Genomic DNA, 23,189 nt, shown 5'->3' on the forward strand with positions numbered 1-23,189 from the left:
AATAGGACCTATGATGTTAATTATCAAATATATACATCCTTACGGACCTTACCATTGAGTCTGCTTTTCCATTTCATTGGACGGTAAAAAGACAAAAGTTGCATGGCACTTTTTCTTTTTGACGTGAAAGTTGAAAATACGGTGACCCATTCAACAAGCATTACATCCGAGGGTGAAGAGTTAAAGTCACAAATTGGCTGGATTCTTTATGGAAACGCTTTTTCTTTTTGACATGAAATTTTACAAGCGTGACCAGCAAGTTAATAAAACGGTGACCCATTCGACAAGCAATCGAAGGTAAAAAAGAAAAAAAATTATGAGAACCCCAAAATGTTCCTATAAACATCCAATCGAATTCCCGTCTTCGTTTCCATTTACCGATAATTTCACTTCAATCAAAATCAGCTGATACATTCTTCCTTAAACGAAAACTAGAAAAGAAAAACCAAGCAGATATACGATGGGTCCAACTCAAGACAGATCCGAAATCGTGTTCTTCGACGTAGAAACAACGTTTCCGATCCGACACATATGGGAATTCGGAGCCATTTTAGTTTGTCCCAGAAAGCTCGAGGAGCTCGACAAGTACACCACTCTGGTCCGACCCGCCGACCCGTCACTAGTCTCCAATCTCTGCGCTCGCCGTAACGACATCACTCCAGAGGATGTCTTTTCCGCCCCTACCTTCGCCGATATCGCCGATACAGTCTTTGACATTCTCCAGGGTCCGTAGAGAGCTCTCATTTTTTCTTTCAATTTTTATAATACTATTTGTTCTTTTTAACTTAGATTTTATATATTTATTGTTGTTTATACAGGGAGGATATGGGCGGGTCATAATATACTGAAGTTTGACTGTGCAAGAATAAGAGAGGCGTTTGCGGAGGTCGGACGGCCAGCGCCGAAGCCCAAGGGGACGATTGACTCGTTGATATTGCTGACTGAGAGATTTGGAAGGAGAGCTGGTGACATGAAAGTAAATATCTGTTAGCTTTGGATTACTATGATGTTATTGTTCAAGTATTGGTGGCTGCCAAAGATTTAAGATTTTGTGTTTTTTTTTCTTCAATGTTTTGCTTGTGTGCTTTTCTGTTGTTATTAAGTGCTGTCGTTTTAATGCTGTCTGATGAAATCACTGGCTATCTAGTGTCAAGTAAAAGTGGAATGAAACACTTTAGCTGCTTTGCTTTTAAAGTCTTGTTGAAGCACGGCAGTTACCTATGTTTGGATGGAGGGAAGGAGAAGAGAAAAAGAAATTTGGGAAATTTCGTCTTTCTCTCTGTTTGGTTGGGAGGGACAGAAAAAGAACTACGTCAAAACTTTCAATTGGATAGTTTCACTGCAAGACTGAAAGGAGGAGAAATTCGTTTGTTTTCAATTTGATCTTATAACTATGTTTCAATTTGTAAGTTTGGCCCTGTGCTTTCTGCCTGTACTGTGAAATGATTGGATTTGGAATGATGGCACATGCTCAACCTTCCCCTCCTTTCATTGATTTTTCGAGCCAAACTGGAGAAATTCCTTCATACCTCCTTCCCTCTCATTAATTTTTTTAAGCCAATCACAGTTTTTTGCATTTTTCAATATCATATTTAGACCCTTTTTTGGCTTAAGACATGCTAAAGAGGTGGCGCTTTCTTCTATTTGAAGTTTGAACCTCATTGGATAAATTTTGAGAAACTTGCAAACAAGGTTTTAGCCTGTAAAGAATCTTGCAACTGGGATTCTGTACTGTCATAATTGTTGATAAGACAAGAGTTGATGAATCTTTTGTATGCAATTTACAATTTTGGCATTATGGCTTATGATAAGACAAGAGTTGATAATTATTTACTTCTTGATGCTGATATGCTAGTATCTGAGCAGATGGCCTCCCTTGCAACCTAGTTTGGCCTTAGACAGCAGACTCATAGGTATTTCTACAGACTGCAAGGAGTTATGTTGCTTGCTCTTTCCATGAAATAATACTTTTTTCTACAATCTTTCAGGAGCTTAGATGATGTTCGGATGAATCTTGAAGTTCTCAAGTATTGTGCAACTGTGTTGCTCTTGGTAATCTCTTGTTGGAAAAGCAGTGAGACCTGGCTTCTTCTTGAATGATAGAAATTAAGCTTTCAGATTTCATAATATTCCTGTATAACATACTTGCAATGTTAAGCTTGGACTCAATTTCCATCCAATGAGTATGACATGCTTTCCTGCTAGTTGATCTTATCATAACATATTTTCAAAAAGATAGTGCATATTGCATGCAAACGTACATAGGTAGCTTTTCTGAAGCTTGATGATAGATGAAGATCCTTTGGAAGTTCAATGTTTAGTCTACAATCCCTCTGAAGTTTACTTTGATTCATATGTAATCCAGACCCTACCACCCTTGGAGAACATCATGCACTTCAATTTTGTTTTGTACTTACCGCAATCAGTTGGTACCATATAAGCTTGCAATAGTTTTTCAACTATCCCAATTACTCTTTGACAATCAAATTTTGTAAGATGATTAAATGCAGCGTATGCTGAGATGTGGAATGCTTGCCCTCCCATTGGTCATAATTGATACTTTTGAGTTCTTGTATATTTTAGGCTTATCTTGTTTTACTGATAAATGACATCTGATTGAGAGTTTACTGGGGTGGCTGATGGACTTGCATATTTCATAAGATTTCTTGTGCTACAATTAACCAGAAATTGCCATATTCACAGGAATCAAGCCTCCCAGACATTTTCACTGGGAACGGTTGTGTTTCCCAAAATGCTACTGCAAGAGGTCGTATTAATGTTAGATCCTCTCCCGAGGGGACAAGCTCAGTGCTCCCTCTTCAAAATTTAAGTTTGAAAGTGCTTCAAATGCGTCTCCCCCAGATCAAGGAAAGGAGGAAATTCACCCAATATTTACTCTAGTGACTCAAGGAACTGGGGAGTTGGACTCCGTTCTGGCTGTAACTACTGTTGATCAACTCAATCCTTTGGACATAAGCCGACTCAACAATCAGATGGAAACTCAATCTCTTCAACCAGACAACACCATGGAAGATAAATCTGAGCCAGAGTCTCGTCAGATGTGGTTCGCGGCATCTGTGTCTGAGGGTTCAAGTGGTTATGCCGGATTTATGGAGCCTGATGAAGTTTCCATCACCTCCATCAGTGCTGCTGTTGTCCCATTGTTTCCTGGGAGTCGAATTCAAAAAACTAAATTATTGCACAATGATGTTTTTTTGCAGCTTTGTTGTTCCCGCTTGAAAACACGATTTGAAATAAGCAGGAAGTTTCCTGATCAGGCTGGCCGGCCAAAGTTGAGCTTTCTTGTTGATGCATCGCAAAGTCTATGCACGGTTCTTGATGCATGTGAAGTCGTTGTGAAGAAATTGGTTGAACATTCTGGTAGCAGCTCTGAATGGAGCGATGTTGTGACCAGAAAAGGTGGTTTCTTCAACTATCCCGCAGCAAGATTGCAGTAAGTTTTCCCGCCATTTTTACTTGCATATTTTTCCGTTCCGGCAAGAAAATGAACAGAATTACAGTCTAAAGGAATTAAATTTCTGATATACATCTTTTTCCTACGGCAGGAATTTAGGATACCGTGGTATGTTTATTTTGATATCTCTTGCTTTCTGTGGTACTCATCAAGTTGCGTCTTAGGTGTAAAATTTACATAATAATAGGGAAAACTGACAGCCAGCCTGAGAAGTTTAGACGTTCATATTACCATGCATATGGATTTTGGGTGTGTAGTTTATTTATTAACTATTAGCTTTTGGATTGTTTTCGAGATTCATGAGGTGCTGGGTAAGTACAAAAATGGATCAGTACAGAAGTTTGTATTAGTTTTGAAGATAAAGAGGGAAGTCAATATTGAAATCTCTTTTTGACGTAACACCATCAAAGGCGGGCAAATTAAACATTAATGTTTTGTTTATGCGGAATTACAAATGAAGCATCAACATGAATTAAGTGCCTCCTTGTTTTTACATATATTTCACTATTGAAAATACAACAGATGGATAATGTTTTGCCACCCTTTTCGCAGCATACGTACTGAAGCATTCGGAAATGCTGCTCGATACGCTACAGAAATATACCGGAAAGATGCATCTGGCAACATTCAGAAGCTCATGTTCGATAAGTTTGATGCTGCAGAACTCAAGTCCTCCTTAAAACCAGGGACCTGTGTGGATGCATTCCTGTCCTTAGATCCATATGACTATCAGCAGCGTGCAGGCATCCGATTAGTGGCCGAAAAGTTAATTATTCATTACGAGTAACAAAAGGGAAAGGACCTCTTGGAGGATCATCATTTGATGGTTAACAATACCAACGATAATGTAATGTACCCCAATGTTACCAATACAATGTTGCCAAATGGACAACAAGAACAATCTGGAAAAAGCGCTTCATAATGAATTGCCCTTCGCCCCTGCTTTTGCTTCTCCGCTAGTGTCAAAATCATGGATATTGTTTAAGCTCAAAACTGTGGAAATAGACCACCAAACGTGGCCCTACTGAAACAAACTTTTCATAAGCTACTCATTAGTCGCTCCAAGCCAAGAGTTATGTTATGTTGGTTGATTTCCTTTGTCGCCCCACAATAAATACTTTCTGTTAACGGACAGTGTGTCAGTGTCAACTAATGGTAAATTTGAGGGAAAAATGTCGGGTAAAAATGGGATTTTGTTTTGTCTTGAGGCATAATATAAGGTTTTGTTGGCTTTGGGTGTTTGGAAAGAAGCGGTTCCCTCAGCTTCGACGGTTGCCGTTTTAACAAAATTCCAGACGGCTTTTTCTTGTAGCTAGTAACATGTAATTCTTTTTGGTCCTCTGTCTCCAACTCATCCTCGTCACCACATATTCTCCTAAAACTGAATTAAACAGAAATTGAGTTTAATCTGTACAGGCACATTTGATGATGATATGCCTGAGTGGAGGGGAGCGTGGTTTTGGGGTGTGCACGTTTGCTGTTTGATGATATGCCTGAGAGAAGTGTTGTGAGTTGGAATTCGTTGCTTAAGGGGTATGTTAAGTGTGGAGATATTGACGGGGCACGGTAGGTTTTTGATGAGATGCCACACAGGAATGTCGTTTCCTGGACGACCATGATTTCGGGGTGTGCTCAGAATGGGAAGTCCAAGCAAGCGTTGTCTTTGTTTAACGAGGTGAGAAGAGGCCGTGTGGGATTGGACCAAGTGGCGTTGGTGTCAGCTTTATCGGCTTGTGCTGAAATAGGGGATTTGAAGTTAGGAAAGTGGATACCTTCATATGTTGAGGAGAAATTTTCTGTTGGAAGAGAGCCAGTTTTAGTATCTTTGAATAATGCACTTATTCATATGTATGCTAGTTGTAGTGAGATTGAAGAAGCCTACGGACTGTTTAGAAAAAATGCAGAGGAGGAATACTGTTTTTTGGACAAGCATGATTAAGGGATTTGCGAAGCAGGGCTATTCTTGTTTTCTTTGAATGGATGCGGAGCTTGGGAGTGAAGGAAGCAAGACTGGATGAGCTAACCTTCTTAGGTGATCTGAGTGCTTGTAGCCACGGTGGCTTTGTTGATGAGGACCGCCAATTTTTTGAGTGCATGAATCAAAATTGGGGAATCAAACCAAGGATTGAGCACTATGGGTGCATGGCAGATCTCTTCAGCCGTGCTGGTTTATTGGATGAAGCTTTCAGTCTTGTTCAGAATATGCCCATGAAACCAAATGATGCTGTGTGAGGTCTCCTTCTTGGTTGAAGAATTCGTAACAATGCTGAGCTTGCGTCACAAGTCGCTCAGAAATCGGTGGCTGAGATTGACCCTGAGCAAGCTGCTGGCTATCTTGCACTTTTGGCTAATGTGTATGCTACTGCTAAAAAGGTGGCAGGATGTTGCTGCTGTGAGACAGAAGATGATTAAGTTGGGTGTAAGAAAGCCTCCAGGTCGAAGTTGGGTCCAAATTAATGGTGTTCTTCTTGATTATGTGGGTGGTGACAGTGCCCACAAGCATGCATCTTTAATTTATAAGATGCTTGGTGAGATCACCATGCAAGCTATGCGGGAAGGCTACAACCCAGACCTATCGGAGCTGTTTTTGGGCATCAAGGAATAAGACAGGTAGCAAGAGAAATTTGCTTTGTGTTAACGAACTGCATCTCGCGTTGAGTTCATTTACTGGAGTTGCTACAGTTCTTGTGATCATTCATTTGTATTCTCATAGGCATTAGGCAGTTTTTCATCTTATAAGGTGGCAAAACTTTCTCCAATCTCCCGAAAAGTGTAAAATTCATGTAAACTACTTGCTTGCTTGCTAGTTGCTGTCTAAAGAAATTGCAAAGTGTTTATGAAAAGAAAATTTTATTGATATTGATTTTGGGTACAAGTTGAGTGCTTGCTTGTTCGTGTATTCACTTACACATTCATGCATCTTGACTTGAGACTCTTTATATACAACTCAAGACTCTGGTCAAGACTTTGGACCATTATTGACATTGATTACAAAAGACAAAAGTAGAAAATGACTCTTTATATGTGGTGAAAAGTCAACGATTAATTAAAAAGGTACAAACTGACTAATTAGTACTATTATAGTGACTCACTATTTATAAACAGTAACTGTTTACTATTTTAAGTGATGACTCACTGTCGGTAAGAAAAGACAAAATGAAAAATGTGTTTTTACAGTTTTTCCTTTATCGAGTAGCGAATAAAGGTTATCTATAAAACTACGTGACTCTATCTACTTTAATTTTACACTGATTTTGGCTACTGCTGACTAATCTTCCATGTCGTTTTTTATGTTGTCTGATTCTTTACTTTCCAAGTCATCCTACCATTTTGTCTTTTCTTACCAACAGTGAGTTATCACTTAAAATAGTAGTCGGTTACTGTTTATAGATAGTGAGTCACTATAAAAGTACTAGTTAGCCGGTTTGTACTTTTTAAATATTCTTTCCACATATGCATGCAATTGCGGGAAGACCTTTATCTTTTTTGTGTCTCCAAATTAATAGTAGACAAGCCAAGAACCCTGGAACATGATGCACGATTGTGTTGAAATAGAATATCAATCAGACAATTCATTCATCATTTCTTGCAACTTTCACAATTACTGCCATCATTTTGCGTAAAAAGAACTATGACCAAATCCAAATGCTTTTGAGCAAGGCAAGTGCTAATAGTGATTATGTTTGATTAGCTAACTACAAAGCCAAAACTTCAATATGCTAGGCATATTCTATTCAGTATTCAGCAAGAAACTATGCTGGTTTGGACCCTTGGAGGAGGAAACGTGAGACAGAGTGCGCGTTAAGAGAAAACCCCAATGATTAGCTAAGATATTGCTTGGAAATTTAAAATTACGGCTTTGGTTCTACTTGTACACGAACGCAAGGAATAATTCCTAGTGCACATTCTCAATTTACTTGTTGCGTAGGGTTTCTAATTTCTTGTAATGTGTCCATATCCAATTTCTTGGCAGCATGTTACCCATTCCCCTCATTTTAACTTCTTTTATCCTTTTAATAATTAGTACTGAATCTTCAAACCCGTTTAGGATGAGATTGGATTAAGCTAAGATAAGCTATTAATTAAATGAACTATATTTTGCATTATGAAACTCAAAGCATTTGAATTTATAGTTTATTTTTCTGTTCTGTTTATTCTCTGATAATCAATCCTTACATTCATTATATAAAAAGAATGATGCAATATGGTATGCCCATCCTCTAATATATTGAGTTTTGACAGTTACACATGCGTTTTGAAATTGGAACAATTATGTACTTGAAAAAAATAAATAAATAAACGCTTCACTTATTGAATAAATGATTCTAGTGAGACCATCCAAAATAAGCTAATTGTAACATTTTTTTAGAAATGTAATATTAAAAGAGATTAATAAATGATAAGATGGGGCAATGGTAAGAGGGACCTGCTCAAATTTATTGAACCCATTGCTTGAAATTCATTCCTCTTTCATAACTAATTATTTATATTCTATATTTTATAGAAACACTTTTTTTTCTTTTGGGACATTACCATTACACTACCTTTATTTTGTTTTATATTCATTCAACCACTACAAAATTCTAACATGATTTCTGTACCACATTTTTTTTTTAATTTGTATAAATTAGCTACTTTTACACAAATACTGTTAAATAATTAAAACAAAATGATAATTTTACCCAAAAAAATAAAAGATCATTTTATTTTTAAAAAATTTGAAAAAAAATAATTTAAAAAATATCCCTAAATTTAATAAAAAATAAATTTCAAATAGAGGTTCTTAGCTGATTTTTATTAAATTTAGATTTTGTAAAGTTTTAATAATTCTTTTTATTAAAAAATTATAATTTTGTAAAATTTTATTAAAATAACTGAATTTATTTATTAAAAAATCCTTTATTAAAAAATAAAAATTATAATTTTGAGATTTGTTTCTCAATTAAATTTAGGAGTATTTTTATAATTATAATTTTTTTATTTTTCAAATTTTTTACAAAATAAAATAGACTTTTAATTTATTTAGAGGTAAAATTGGTATTTCATTTAAATTATTGAATGATGTTTGTGTAAAAGTGATTAATTGATATAAATTTTAAAAATATGATGGTTCAGAAAATACATTAAAATTTTGTGGTGGTTGAATGAATATAATATAAATCAGGGATGATTTTTTTTTCTTAAATGTGAATTTTTTCATGCGTGACAGCAAGTTAATAATTCGGTGACCCATTCAACAAGCAATCGAAGGAAAAAATACTCTATAAATATCCAATCGAATTCGCGCCTTCGTTACCGTTTACCGATAATTTCACCTCAGTCAAAATCAGCTGATATATGCTTCCTTAAACGATAACAAGAAGAAAAATCATCTGAACGATGGGTCCGACACAAGACCGATCCGAAATCGCGTTCTTCGACGTAGAAACAACGGTTCCGACCCGACCTGGCCAGCGCTTCGCCATTTTGGAATTCGGAGCAATTTTAGTTTGTCCCAAAAAGCTCGAGGAGCTCCACAACTACTCCACTCTGGTCCGACCCGCCGACCCGTTGCTTATCTCCTCTCTCTCCGTACGCTGTAACGGCATCACTCCAGACGCCGTCGTTTCCGCCCCTACTTTCGCCGATATCGCCGATACAGTCTTCGACATTCTCCATGGTCCGTTGAAAGCTCTCATTTTTTTCTTTCAATTTTTGTAATACTATTTGTTCTTTTTAACTTAGATTTTTATTTATTTATTGTTGTTTATACAGGAAGGATATGGGCGGGTCATAATATACTGAGGTTTGATTGTGCGAGAATAAGAGAGGCGTTTGCGGAGATCGGACTGCCGGCGCCGGAGCCCAAGGGGACGATTGACTCGTTGGCATTGCTGACGCAGAGATTTGGAAGGAGAGCTGGTGACATGAAAGTAAATATCTGTTAGCTTTGGATTACTATGATGTTATGTTCAAGTGTTTGTGGGTGCCAACGATTTTAGCGTTTGTGTTTTTTTCAATGTTTTGCTTGTGTGCCTTTTCTGTTATTATTAAGTGCTATCATTTTTAATGCTGCCTGATGAAATCACTGGCTGTCTGGTAAAAGTGGATTGAAGCACTTTAGCTGCTTTGCTTTTAAAGTTTTGTTGAAGCACGACAGTTACCTATGTTTGGATGGAGGGAAGGAGAAGAGAAAAAGAAACTAGGGAAGTTTCTTTGGGAGGGACAGAAGAAGAACTAAATTAAAGCTTTCAACTGTATGGTTTCACTGCAATTGAAGTGAGGAGAAATTCATTTGTTGTCAATTAGATCTTATGACTATGTGTTAATTTGTTAGTTTGGCCTTGTTCTTTCTGCCTATACCGTGAAAGGATTGGGCTTGGAATGATGGCACATGCACAACATTGCCCTTCTTTCATTGATTTTTCGAGCCAAACCGGAGAAATTCCTCCCTATCTCCTTCCCTCTCATTATTATTTTTTAGCCAATCACTGTTTTTTGCTTTTTCCAAAACAATATTTGGACCCTTTTATGGCTTAAGACATGTCAAAGAGGTGGAGCTTTCTTTGTTTAATCTATTTAAGTTTGAACCTTATTGGATAAATTTTGAGAAACTTGTGAACATTGAAGGTGCCAACACAGCGTTTTAGCCTGTAAAGAATCGTGCAATTGGGTTTCTGTTCTGTCACATTTGTTAATAAAACAAGAGTTGATGAATTTTGTGTGCAATTTACAGTTATGGCATTATGGTTTTATACTTTTCATATGTGATAACTGTTTACTTCTTGATGCTGATATGTTAATATCTGTGCAGATGGCCTCCCTTGCAACCTATTTTGGCCTTGGACAGCAGACTCATAGGTATTTTTACAGACTGCAAGGAGTTATGTTGCTTGCTCTTGCCTTGAAATAATACTTTTTTCTACAATCTTTCAGGAGCTTGGATGATGTACGAATGAATCTTGAAGTTCTCAAGTATTGTGCAACTGTTTTGTTCTTGGTAATCTCTTGTTGGAAAAGCATTGAGATCTGGCTTCTTCTTGAATGATAGAAATTGATAGCTTTCAGATGTCATAATATTCCTGTATAACATACTTGTAATGTTAAGCTTTGACTCAATTTCGGTCCGATGAGTATGATATGCTTTCTTGCTAGTTGATCTTATTATAACATGTTTTCTTAAAGATAGTGCATATTGCTTCCAAAAGTACAGCTTTTCTGAAGTTTGATGATAGATGAAGACCCTCTAGGAGACTAGGAAGTTCAATGTTTAGCTACAATGCCTCTGAAGTTTACTTTGGTTTATACATAATCCAGACCCCACCACCCTTGGATAACATCATGCACTTCAATTTTGTTTTGTACCTACGGCTATCAATTGGTGGCATATAAGTTTGCAATAGTTTTTCAACTATCCCAATTACTTTTTGGCCATCAAATTTTGTAAGATGATTAAATGCAGCTTATGCTGAGATGTGGAATGCTTGCACTCTGATTGCTCATAATCGATAACTTTTGAGTTCTTGTATATTTTAGGCTTATCTTGTTTTACCCATAAATGACATCTGATTGAGAGTTTAGTGGGGTGGCTGATGGATTTGCATGTTTCATAAGATTTCTTGTGTAACAATTAACCAGAAATTGCCATATTCACAGGAATCAAGCCTCCCAGACATATTCACTGTGAACAGTTGGGTTTCCCCAAATGCTACTACAAGAAGTCGTAGTAATGCTAAATCATCTCCTGAGGGGACAAGCCAAAACCTCAGTACTCCCTCTTCAAAATTTAAGTTTGAAAATGCTTCAAATGCGTCTCCCCCAGATCAAGGAAAGGAGGAAATTCATCCAATATTTTCTCTTGTGACTCAAGGAACTGCGGAGGTGGACTCCGTTCTGGCTGGAACTACTGCTGATCAACCCAATCCTTTTGACATGAACCAACTCAGCAATCAGATGGAGACTCAATCTCTTCAACCAGATGACACCATGGAAGATAAATCAGCGCCAGAGTCTCATGAGATGTGTTCCATGGCATCTGTGTCTGAGGGTTCAAGTGGTTATGCTGGATTTATGGAGCCTGATGAAGTTTCCCTCTCCTCCATCAGTGATGGTGTTGTCCCATTGTTTCCTGGGAGTCAAATTCAAAAAATTAAATTATTGCACAATGATGTTATTTTGCAGCTTTGTTGTTCCCGTTTGAAAATACGTTTTGGAATAAGCACAAAGTTTGTTGATCAGGCTGGCCGGCCACGGTTGAGCTTTGTGGTTGACATAGCTCAAAGTCTATGCACAGTTCTTGATGCATGTGAAGTCATTGTGAGGAAATTGGTTGAAGATTCTGGTAGCAGCTCTGAATGGAGGCATGTTGTGACCAGAAAAGGTGGTTTCTTCAACCATCCTACAGCAAGATTGCAGTAAGTTTTCCCTCCATTTTCAATTCCATATATTTCCGTTCCGGCAAGAAAATGAATAGAATTACAGTCTAAGGGAATTAAAATTCTGATATACATCATTTTCCTACAGCAAGAATTTAGGATACCGTGGTATGTTTATTTTGATATCTCTAGTTGCATCTTAGGTGTAAAAGATTATATAATAATAGGGAAAATGGATAGCCAGCCCTATATGTTTGGATGTTCATTTTTCCATGCACATGGATTTTGGGCATGTAGTTTATTTCATTTTGCTTTATTAACTATTAGCTTTTAGATTGTTTTCATGATTCATGCGGTACTGGTTAAGTACAAAAATGGATCGGTACAAAAGTTTGTAGTAGTTTTGAAGATAAAGATGGAAGTCAATATTGAAATCTCTTTTTGGCATAACACCATCTATGGCAAGCAAATGAAACATTAATGTTCTGTTTAAGTGGAATTAGAAATGAAGCATCAACATGAAATTAAGAGTCTCCTTGCTTTTACAAACATTGGTCTATTGAAAATACATGAGATGGATTATGTTTTGCCAACCTTTTTGCAGCATACCTACTGTAGTATTCGGGAATGTTGCTCAGTATGCTACAGAAATGTACCAGAAAGAAGCATCTGGCACCATTCAGAAGCTTGTGTTCGTTAAATTTGATGCAGCAGAACTCGATTCCTTGTTAAAACCAGGGACCTTTGTGGATGCATTCCTGTCCTTAGATCCATATGACTATCAGCAGAGTGCAGGCATCCGATTGGTGGCCAAAAAATTGATTATTCATTCCGAATAACAGGAGGAAAAGAACCTTTCGGAGGATCAGCATTTGATGGTTAACAATTAACCAAGTAGACTGACATGTACACAGCAAATTTGTTTTTCATTTTTCATAGGATGAGAATTGGAAATAACATTGTACTGATGCAGATGATGTATGATTGTAATATCATTCTTGACATTTGAAGTTTAATGTGATATAACTTGGTCTACCTTTTCAATTTTTATGTTTCTCTTCCTCCTCTAAATTAGTGAAAAGTGAAAAAGGTAAAAACAGTAAGCAGTGCAATGTTGTGTGATAATATTGCCACTATTAACACAAGTAAAGTCATCCATTAAATTATTAATGGTTCTGTTATATCAATTATTTTACCGCCAACAAGCAAACAAAAAACAAAAGGTTTTTAAGAAACCCTAAATTCTTTGAAACCTCTATTTTCACTGGAATACGTGGGAAAGATTTTAACAAACTGAAGAATAAAAATCTCCAGTGAACAAACAAAAAATGTATAGAATTGGCAATGCAGTATTTTACTTTAAAGATAAGATAATCGCAGGTGTTTGGAGAGTTAAATAGGGTGATAATGATCTCCTCCAAATAAAAGTGAGCAAATGGTTGAGTAGACCACCTCGAGTAGGTGGTAATTTTGAGACCATGAGCAAACCACCTCGACCAGGTGGTAACTTCGATGAGCTTGAACAGATCACCTCGACCAGGTGGTATGAATTTGAGCAAATCAGCTCGATCAGATGGTATGAGCTCGAGCAGATCACCTCGACCAGGTGATAATTTTGATGACCTCGAGCAGACCACATCGACTAGGTGATTACCAGGAAACAAGAATCAGTCAAAATGAACCGCCACATACCTCCTCCTAAAATTAAGGCACAAACTTAATCAATTAATGGTTATTGCCATGATCTAACGTCGTAGGTTTAAGGGTATTTTCAACTCATCTCTCTATGATATTTTTTAACTGTTCTCACTTTTAAAGAGGGGGGTCCATCTTTATAAAAAAAAAGAGAAACTATTTATTGAGATATTTTTATTTTTCGGAAAAACTTATAAACTGACTTGAGTGCGGAGGGTTTACGCTGAAAAAACTTCCGGCACCTCTGACCATTCTATGTGATTTCAGGTACCGGCTAATCATCAGCTTGAAGATTATCAGCTCATGAAAATTTTGCTCATAGTCGGAGGATCTTCTTGGAGATCAACCAGCAGCTTTCCACCAAACAAATTCAATGATGATGCAGAGATTTGAGATCGAGCCACTAACCAATTCATCCGGATTTTGGCATCTGTTGATGCCGAAATCTGCTCGTCCTTAGACCGACCAGATTCTTTCACCAACGTTTAAGTTATCGACTGCTGCACGAACCGCTAAGGCTGGAATCACCCTCCTTTCTCTCACTAGACCTGCGTTCACCGAAAACGGATCAGAGACGCCGGTGGTTTTGCCGGCGTAAACCCTCCGATGCCTAAGTTAGCACAAGGTGTTTACGGAAAAATAGTGTAATTTGGATTTAAGATGTTTGTTAGAAATTTGTAAGGAAATGGCCTGGTTGCAATTTGGCAGCGTTTTCCCTCTTTCCAGTTTTTCTGTCCCCTTCTTCATCGATTTCTTCTTCTTTTATAGCCGCTGTCCCCACGTTCCCGTTTGCCCTTCATCCCACCTTTTTCGGGTAGTGGCAGCCCCTCATGGGACTCTAACTGCTGCATCATGGGCAAACGTGGGATCTCGCATCTCCCGCAACGGTTCTGGGAAAGCGCAACTGCCGCGATTCTGTGAGATCGTGTTTCCGCTTTTTGGGGTACGGGTACCGGCTCGGTATATACCTCTGGTCAGCATTCGTCTCGGCTCGGCTCATGTTGCCCCTGCTCTGCTCGTACCATTTGGCTGAGGTGATTCATGCCGGGGTGGAAATAGTAGCATGACCGACCTGGTGCTTTTATTTACTTAACACCAGTCCCCCAGTTTCTGGTCTTGTGAGTGAAATGAGTCAAGAGTAGAAACTGATTGTCAAATCTTGCCAATCCGGGGGCTTCTCCTCTGGTTTTCTATCTACATGGACGGACCTGAGGATTTCTTTTCTTCAGGGGAGGTTTTGACCTGAGCATGGGCCTAAATGAGCATGTCCATTGCGTATCTGGGCTTGCATCTAGCCTGGCCTCTTGTAACAGTTGGTGACGTGGCATCCGCAGACTCTTCATATTTTGAAATTTGAAATGACGGGCTATCTGTCCTCGATGTACGGTGCGTCTCCATCACTTTAATGCTTTCATTTCCCCCTTTTCGTTTCAAATCCCTAGACTGGAGTCATCATCATCTTGTTACTCGTTCCTCCGCCGTTAACCAAATTTTCTCTGAACTTTGCTCATACTCCCAGCGTCCGAAGTATCCATTTGCTGGGTGTTTCTCTGTCACGGCAGCGCTATCTGTGTCTGTCTGTTCCAGGTATAGCCTTTAACCTTTTCTTTGGCTGTTGTTGATTGGGTTCTGTGTTGCCCCTTTTTGTATTCGTGTACTTGGGTTTGTTTTGGTTTTTCTTTTGAGATTCCGATATGTCAAACCGGAAAAGAAAGTTAATTGTTGATGAGGGTGATGAAGAATCAGGGGATTCAGGCCTCAACGTGCCAATACCCACCGATTTCTTGGGTCCCTCCAGTAGTGTAGGTCCTTCCCATGGCAGGGATACCCTTGAGTACCCACGCCCTCTGGTTGTCTCTTCCTCCCCCGAACTAGCGCTTGTAAAAAATAGAGGTGGACCTGCGTCGAGCTCTGGTGAGAACCACAGCTTTGGTGGGGTTGGGATCTCTGAAGGAGTTGGCGATGGTGAGGGGAGCAGTTCCGGACCGAGCCGATCTGCTCAGAGAAGGAACCTAGGCCATAGGGTGGAGGCTGATTCCTACCCTATTGATTTCATGGCTTGTGCCACCACCCCCACTGACCTATTTAAACTTAGGAACCTCTACAACATCCCCAGCGAGGTTCTTCTTGTAGTTCCTGGAAAAGGCGATGTCCCTAGTCGGCCTCTGAAAGAGTATGTGACGATGCACTTGGAGAGTTTCAAACTAGGAGCTCGGCTGCCCCTTCAATCTTACTTTGCCAAGATACTGGGCGGTATGCACCTGGCCCCAGGTCAGCTACACCCAAATGGGTGAAGGGTTCTCTCGGCGATGTTTATGTTGTGGGAGAGGTGTGGGTCTGAGGAGCCTTCTCTTGTCGAAGTGAAACATCTGTATCAGCTGCGGAGTAGCCCAAAGGAGGCAGGCTGGTATTATTTTATGTCCAGTTCTGCCAAGAGGAAACCGATCACTGGGTTTTCATCTTCATGTAAAAATTGGAAGAACAAATTCTTCTTTGCTGGAGGGAACTGGTGTCCAGCAGTTCGGTCGCTTGGTGGGGACATTTATCTTCCCACCCATTTTGTCACCCCAGGTCGTTCATTTTTGCCTATATTCTTAATTAGACTGCTACTTATTGGGTTCTTTAACCTTTTGTGCTATTTCAGAGTCGTGGGGTCTGATCGGGGGGCTTGAAGATCGGCCTTTGCTTCAGGTGGAAACGGCTCTATTGAACGCGTCTACCTGCCAAGACCTCCTGTCACCAACAAGTCTGGTCGGCTCGGGCTTAGTGGATATAGCCGCCGGGATGGATAGCAAGATTCTCAGTGCTATGACCAGAAAGCGTGGTCGGGCTTCGAGCAGCTCCAGCAACCCTCCTCCTCCCCCGAAGAAACCTAGCGTTGGTCCTTCCAAGACGCCTGTTCCTGCTCTGCCCCCACCTCCACCTCGTAAGAGTGTTGGGGAGAAAACCTCCGACAAGAGTCCTGAGGTCAGATTGCAGTCTGGGGACTGCTCTTCTCCTCTACTATCTCGGGATCAAGTGGACTACCTAAGCCCGTATCAGAAGGATTACAAAAAGGCGGTGGGGCCCAATATGGTGAAGGACATCGAGAGTATGAACCTCTCCGAATTAGCTGCTTCCGTTCAGAGAGTGTCCTTCAGGTTGGCCACCATGGTTTCGTGCTACAAGATTGGGTCCGCGCACCATGAGAAGAAACTCCAAGCTGACAATCAGGAATTGAAGAAGAAAGCTGAATCTGCTGATCGCTCCAAGGAGAAGCTGGCTGAGCTGAACAAGCAGATTATGGAGCTAGAGGAGAGAGTTGCGGTTGCTGAATCCACTTCCTCCAAACTCGAGGGTGAGCTGGGTGACCTGAGGTCTGATCTCCATGCTACTCAAATTGAAAGGGATACTCTGAGGGCCGCCCTTGAGGGGGAAATCAAATCCTTGGGTGAGCAGCTAGCTGAGGAGAAAGGCAAATCCACTGACGTGGACGATCGGCTGGATGCCGAGTATGACTCTGGGGTTGCCTTCTCCTATAAGTGCATAATGTCTGTGCTTAAGGAAGAATATCCCGAGCTGGACATGAGTAAGCTGGAGGCTGGAGTGGAGAGGTACATGGCTGAGGTCGGCCAGGGTGATAAGGAGCAGGGCGGGCAGGATCAGGTGGAGGCTCCTTCGGATGGTGTGCAAGAGGGGGAAGCTGGGGGACGCACTCTCGAAGTGGGTTAAGGGTCCATGCCTCCTCCTCTCGGCATTGCTGATCTTCCACCTCCTGATGTTGCTGATCCCTCACTTCCCGAGCTCGCTGATCCTTCAACTGCTGGAGCCGCTGATTCTCCTAACCTTTAGGCCTATTTTTTGTATAAGCTCTAGATTTGCGTTTGTTTTGTAAACAATTTAAACATTTATATAAAAAAAATTTTTTGAATGCTCTCTATTGGTTTTCCTGTTTGGTTTTTTAGTGCATCGAACAGGAATAGGCATTCGTTTACCTTAGTAAAATTTTCACAAAATTGCCTGCTGGTCTTCGGTGACCGAGTAGGAGTAAGCATTTACTCGCCTTAGTCTAATATTCGAAGCTTTAGTTGCTGGTCTTTCGTTGACCGAGCAGAAACAGGCACTTTATTGTCTTAGTAGAATTTTCGAAGTTTTAGCTGCTGGTCTTTCGTTGACCGAGCAGAAACAGGCACTTTGTTGCCTTAGTAGAATTTTCGAAGCTTTAGCTGCTGGTCTTTCGTTGACCGAGCAGAAACAGGCACTTTGTTGCCTTAGTAGAATTTTCGAAGCTTTAGCTGCTGGTCTTTCGTTGACCGAGCAGAAATAGGCAAGCTGTTGCCTTAGTAGAATTTTCGAAGCTTTAGCTGCTGGTCTTTCGTTGACCGAGCAGAAACAGGCACTCTGTTGCCTTAGTAGAATTTACGAAGCTTTAACTGCTGGTCTTTCGTTGACCGAGCAGAAACAGGCACTCTGTTGCCTTAGTAAGCATTTAATGGGCTTGCTAGCAGAAAGGTTCCATACTGAATTCATATTTATTGAATTTTGAATGCGTTACAGAAATGTGAGACATATGTGTGTGTCACAAATCACTGTGTTCATAACAGAAATAACTTATCAGAATGAAAACTAGTAGGGCACTTTGCTTACTGGAAGTACTTTTTCAGGTGCTCGGCGTTCCATGACCTCTTCACCTCTCATCCGTTTGGATACGCCAGCTTGTAGGCTCCCGGACCAGTTGCTCGTATCACCCTGTACGGGCCTTCCCATTTCGGACCAAGAGCTCCATGGTTAGGATCCTTGGTATTTTGGTTCACCTTCCTGAGCACCCAATCTCCTGTTCGGAACTGCCTCACACGTACGTTCTTGTTGTAATAACGCGTGACCCTTTGCTGATACTGAGCCACTTTCTGCGAAGCCCCTTCCCTTTTCTCCTCCAGCAGGTCCAGGCTCAAGCAGATCTGCTCGTCATTTTGCTCCTCATTGAAGTATTCCGTCCGATGTGTTCCCACTCCAATTTCTGCTGGGACTACCGCCTCGTGACCAAAAGCTAAGGCAAACGGGGTCTCCCCTGTGGCGGTTTTGTGAGTTGTCCGGTAGGCCCACAGTACCCCTGGTAGCTCGTCAACCCAAGCTCCTTTCTTCTCTCCCAATCTAGTCTTTAGGAGTTTCTTTACCACTTTGTTGGCTGCTTCCACTTGTCCGTTTGCCTGGGGGTGTGCGGGGGTGCAGAATTTCAGGTCCACCCCTAAGTTCCAGCAAAACTCTCTGAAGTTGTTGTTGTCAAATTGCCTCCCATTATCGGTGATGATGGTATACGGGATTCCGTATCTACAGATGATGTTCTTCCAGATAAAATTCGTTGTCATTCTCTCCGTGATTTGGCTAAGAACCCCCATTTCTATCCACTTGGTGAAGTAGTCTATTGCTACGATTGCATGGGTTGCCGCTCCTCGGCCTTTCGGCAATCGGACTAATCAGGTCGATTCCCCACTGAGCAAAAGGCCATGGGATGTCATAGTGGTCAGCTTTTCTGGGGGTTGTGCGGGAACCTCTGAGAAGCTTTGGCAGGTTTTGCAATTTTTTGCCATTTTTTTCGCATCCTGGTGCATGGTTGGCCAGAAGTACCCTTGCCGGAGTGCCTTGAAGGCTAAGGTTCTTGCTCCCGAATGATTGCCGCAAATTCCTTCATGAATCTCCCTTAGTACATAATCTGCCTCCTCATCATCCACACATCGCAAGAGGGGCAAAGTGAATCCTCGGCGGTAGAGTACCTCATCGAGTAGAGTATACCTCGCTGCTCGGCATTTCAGCTTTCTTGCTTGCCTTTTGTCCTCTGGTAAAACGCCATCGCGGATATATGCAAGAATTGGGTCCATCCAGGACTCTTTAGTGCTTATTCTCATCACCTCTACCTCCTCCCCTATACTTGGCGAGGTCCTTACCTCCAGTGGAACCGATTTAGGTAATTTCGGATTTGCAATTGCAGCCATCCTAGCCAACATGTCCACTCGGTAATTTTCATTTCGAGATATCTGCTTTACCTCCACCTCCTGAAAAAGCCCAACCATCTGCTTCGCCTTCTTCAAATAAAGTCCCAACTTCTCTTCCCTTACTTGGAATTGGTTGTTGAGCTGGTTACATATTAGCTGGGAATCGGCTCGGATTTCAACCCTTTCTGCTCGTAATGCATGTGCCAAACCGAGTCCAGAAATGAAGGCCTCATATTCAGCTTGGTTATTCGTAAGCTGAAACTCGAACTTTACTACATAAGACACCTCGACACCTTCTGGGCTTCGTATTATAACTCCTGCTCCGGATCCCTGTTCACTACGTGACCCATCAACCATCACCAGCCATACCCTCTTTGGATCCTCATGTCCTGCTGGTTGCTCTTCTTGGACCTCTTCCCCTGGTCCAGCACGATCAACCATAAAATCAGCCAGGGCTTGGGCCTTGATTGCTCCTCGGAGCCTGTATGATAAGTCGAATTCGCTCAGCTCCACGGACCATTTTACTAACCGACCAGACGCATCTGGTTTTTGAAGCACCTGCCGAATGGGTTGGTCAGTCATCACAATGATCTGGTGGGCTTGGAAATATGGTCGGAGTTTGCGTGCTGCGGTTATCAGAGCCACCGCCCACTTCTCCATTAATGGATATCTGGTTTCTGTGTCTACCAGGGCCTTACTTGTGTAGTATACCGGGTGTTGCTTCCATTCTTCTTCCCTGACTAAGACCGAGCTGGTAGCCTACTTAGAGATTGCTAAGTATAAAAGCAGCTGGTCACCCTCTCTCGGAGTTGATAGTAACGGGGCGCGGGCTAGGTATTCCTTCAGCTGTCCAAATGCCTCATCACATTCCAATGTCCATTCCATCTTCCTCCCTTTCTTTATGATTTGGAAGAAAGGGTGGCACTTATCAGTGGCTCGAGAAATGAATCGGTTCAATGCTGCCAATTTCCCCGTAAGGCTCTGCACCTCCTTAATTGTTCGTGGGGACCTCATCTCTATTACCGCCCGTATCTTTTCCGGGTTGGCCTCAATCCCTCGATGGCTCACCAGGTATCCCAAAAATTTACCCGAGCTGACCCCAAATGCACATTTCTCCGGGTTCAGCTTCATTTCATACCTCCTCAGCAATTCGAAGGTCTCTTCCAAGTGCTTCACATGATCTGTCGGTTCTCTTGACTTGGTGATCATATCGTCCACGTATACTTCCATAGTGTGGCCGATCAATGGCTTGAAGACCTTGTTCACTAGCCTTTGATAGGTAGCTCCTGCATTCTTTAGGCCAAAGGGCATCACCCTGTAACAGAACAAACCCATGTTAGTTATAAATGTGGTGCTTTCTTCATCCTGCTCGTCCATGGGTATCTGGTTATATCCGGAAAAAGCATCCATGAAACTGAGCAGACTATGACCCGCGGTTGAGTCTACCAACTGATCTATATTTGGTAGGGGAAAGCTATCCTTTGGGCATGCCTTATTGAGGTCCGTGAAATCTACACACATTCTTCACTTCCCATTGGCCTTCTTTACCAGTACTACATTGGAAATCCATTCCGGGTACTTAGCTTCCCTTATAAATCCTGTTTTTAGCAGCTTTTCCACCTCCGCATTAATGGCCTCGTACCTTTCCTGGTTGAAGCACCTCCTTTTTTGCCTCACCGGCCTTGCCCCTTTCTTGACTGCCAGCTTGTGACAAGCTACCCCTCGATCAATACCTGGCATATCCTCATGAGACCACGCAAATATGTCCGCATGGGACTGTAGACACTTCACCAGCTCGCATTTTATTTCTTCACCCAATTCCGATCCGACTCTGACCACTCTGCTCGAGTCACTCCTGCTCACAACAACCCCCTCCAGGTTCTCAACAGGTTCCTGGCGACCATTTTTTGAATCCCCTCGGTTATCTAGAGAAGTAACCTGCAGTGTTTCCTTGGCCGCTGTAGCATAGCAGCTTCTGGCCATTCTCTGGTCGCCCTTTACTACACCCACGACTCCACTTATTCTGTATTTCAGCGCCAGATAATGCGTGGACATCACACATTGGCTTATCCTCATGAATGGTCTCCCCAATATCATCTGGTAAGGACTTCTTTCCTCTACCACTACAAAGTCCAGCATCATCGTTCTTTCAAATGGCTTTGTCCCCACAGTAATCGGGAGTTCAATGATCCCCATAGGAGTTAGCCGTCCCCCTTCAAATCCCTTCAAGGACGTATTTGTCCGTTCCAGTTTCAAGTCTGCAATCCCCATATCATCTAGAGCCGACTTAAACAGGATGTCAACCGAGCTGCCTGTGTCTACTAATATTCGTCGCAATTCTGTACCGGCCACCATTGCCTTAATCACCAATGCATCTTCATGAGGATATAAGATACCCTCTTCATCGTCATCTGTCGACATAATGGGAACTTGTTGCACTTTTGCCTTCTTGGTTGCTGGCAAATTGAAAAGCACTTCTTTGCTAGTCATGGCGTACCTCCCATAGTTCTTCCGTGCTCTGTTCAAATCCCCGGCCAATGTTGGCCCTCCTGCTATCACACGGATGGTCGGCTGTTCACGTTCCAAATCCCTCTCAACTCCGTCATCCCGCGTGTACTGCGACTTCGTGACAGGGGACATTCCATCTACGTACTCGTCCAAGTATCGGTTCCTCACTAAGTCCTCCACCTGAATCTTCAGGTCACGACATTGGCTGATAGTGTGACCGTGAGTGTCGTGGAACTTGCAGAATCTGCTCTTATCCCGTCGGTGAGTCGGTTTTTTTATTGGAGCTGGAGGGTACAGCAGGCCTCGTCCTTCAATCCTTTCATACAATTCCTCCATGGAGATCTTTAAGGGAGTGTACTGTCTATATGCCAAGCTTTGGTCTACCAGCTGAACTGCTCGGCTATCATGAATGCCACCTCGGTCTGGCTCGGTCGCTAACTGATCTGGTCGTCTAGCCCTGAAATTTATCGCATGTAATGCTCTGGGAGTGTTGTGATAGGGGTGGGCAGCCATCTACCGGAGTACTTGCTGCCGCTCTAGGATCGGGGGGCGCGGAGGTTGAGCTCGGCTGTGTTGAAACTGTTGTGCTCTCAGAGCTATGGGGTAAGGGCGGGACCGAGCTGATATTCCGCCCATCATTGAAGATTCTCCGATTCGCTTTTCTGACCCGCTCCCTTTCGGGGCTCGCCGGTCCTTTCGCCTCAGCTCTTTCAGCTGTTCACTTTTAATTCTTGCCGATTTCTCCTCTTCGATTTCTATATCTCGCCTCGCCTGCTCATACCCCGCCGAGTAATTCTGTACGAAGGGGCTTCTTAAGTTATACCACAGTCGGTCGATCCTTACACCTTCTTTTAATCCCCTCAACGCCTGCGGGTAATTAAAAGCTCCCAGATCCAGCACGGCTCGGTGATATCGTTTTATAAAGTCTCGAAGGGATTCATGCTCCTCTTGTCTCATCCCTATCAGTTCCATCATGTCGTCCTCTGGGGCTACTGCCCCTTGGAACTGCTCGGCCAACTCCTGGCACATCTGCTCATACCCCTTTATACTTCCTCGGGGCAGCTTGCGGTACCATTCTCGAGCTCGTCCCTCTAGCGTCAACAGGAACGCCCTGCACTTCTGAGCTGGTGTCAGCCCCTGCACACCCGTCATGTCGTTGAAACGCTCAATGTGCACCAGCGGGTCACT

At 41.9% G+C, this 23,189-nt stretch overlaps 3 protein-coding genes and 2 pseudogenes across 3 annotated transcripts; 4 read left to right on the top strand and 1 right to left on the bottom strand.

The window, feature by feature from the left end:
* The first annotated feature begins 239 nt into the window (after positions 1 to 239).
* Positions 240 to 4,419, top strand: LOC18050057 (annotated as a pseudogene).
* A 228-nt stretch (positions 4,420 to 4,647) lies between these two features.
* LOC18050058 lies at positions 4,648 to 6,250 on the top strand (annotated as a pseudogene).
* A 2,522-nt stretch (positions 6,251 to 8,772) lies between these two features.
* LOC18050059 (protein NEN1) lies at positions 8,773 to 12,856 on the top strand. Its single transcript, XM_006440576.2, has 6 exons — positions 8,773 to 9,134; positions 9,230 to 9,387; positions 10,269 to 10,315; positions 10,391 to 10,454; positions 11,111 to 11,868; positions 12,434 to 12,856. The coding sequence occupies exons 1-6, from the start codon at positions 8,855 to 8,857 to the stop codon at positions 12,666 to 12,668; spliced, it is 1,542 nt and encodes a 513-aa protein (XP_006440639.1). The 5' UTR covers positions 8,773 to 8,854; the 3' UTR covers positions 12,669 to 12,856.
* Positions 12,857 to 15,833: 2,977 nt separating this feature from the next.
* Positions 15,834 to 17,235, top strand: LOC112099541. The gene is made up of 2 exons (XM_024186943.1): positions 15,834 to 16,056; positions 16,169 to 17,235. The coding sequence occupies exons 1-2, from the start codon at positions 15,834 to 15,836 to the stop codon at positions 17,233 to 17,235; spliced, it is 1,290 nt and encodes a 429-aa protein (XP_024042711.1).
* A 1,742-nt stretch (positions 17,236 to 18,977) lies between these two features.
* On the bottom strand, positions 18,978 to 20,153 carry LOC112099542. The gene has a single exon (XM_024186944.1). The coding sequence runs from the start codon at positions 20,151 to 20,153 to the stop codon at positions 18,978 to 18,980; it is 1,176 nt and encodes a 391-aa protein (XP_024042712.1).
* Between the last annotated feature and the right edge of the window lie 3,036 nt (positions 20,154 to 23,189).

Source organism: Citrus clementina, unplaced genomic scaffold (genome assembly GCF_000493195.1).
Source record: "Citrus clementina cultivar Clemenules unplaced genomic scaffold, Citrus_clementina_v1.0 scaffold_3, whole genome shotgun sequence".
NCBI classification, from domain to species: Eukaryota; Viridiplantae; Streptophyta; class Magnoliopsida; order Sapindales; family Rutaceae; genus Citrus; species Citrus x clementina.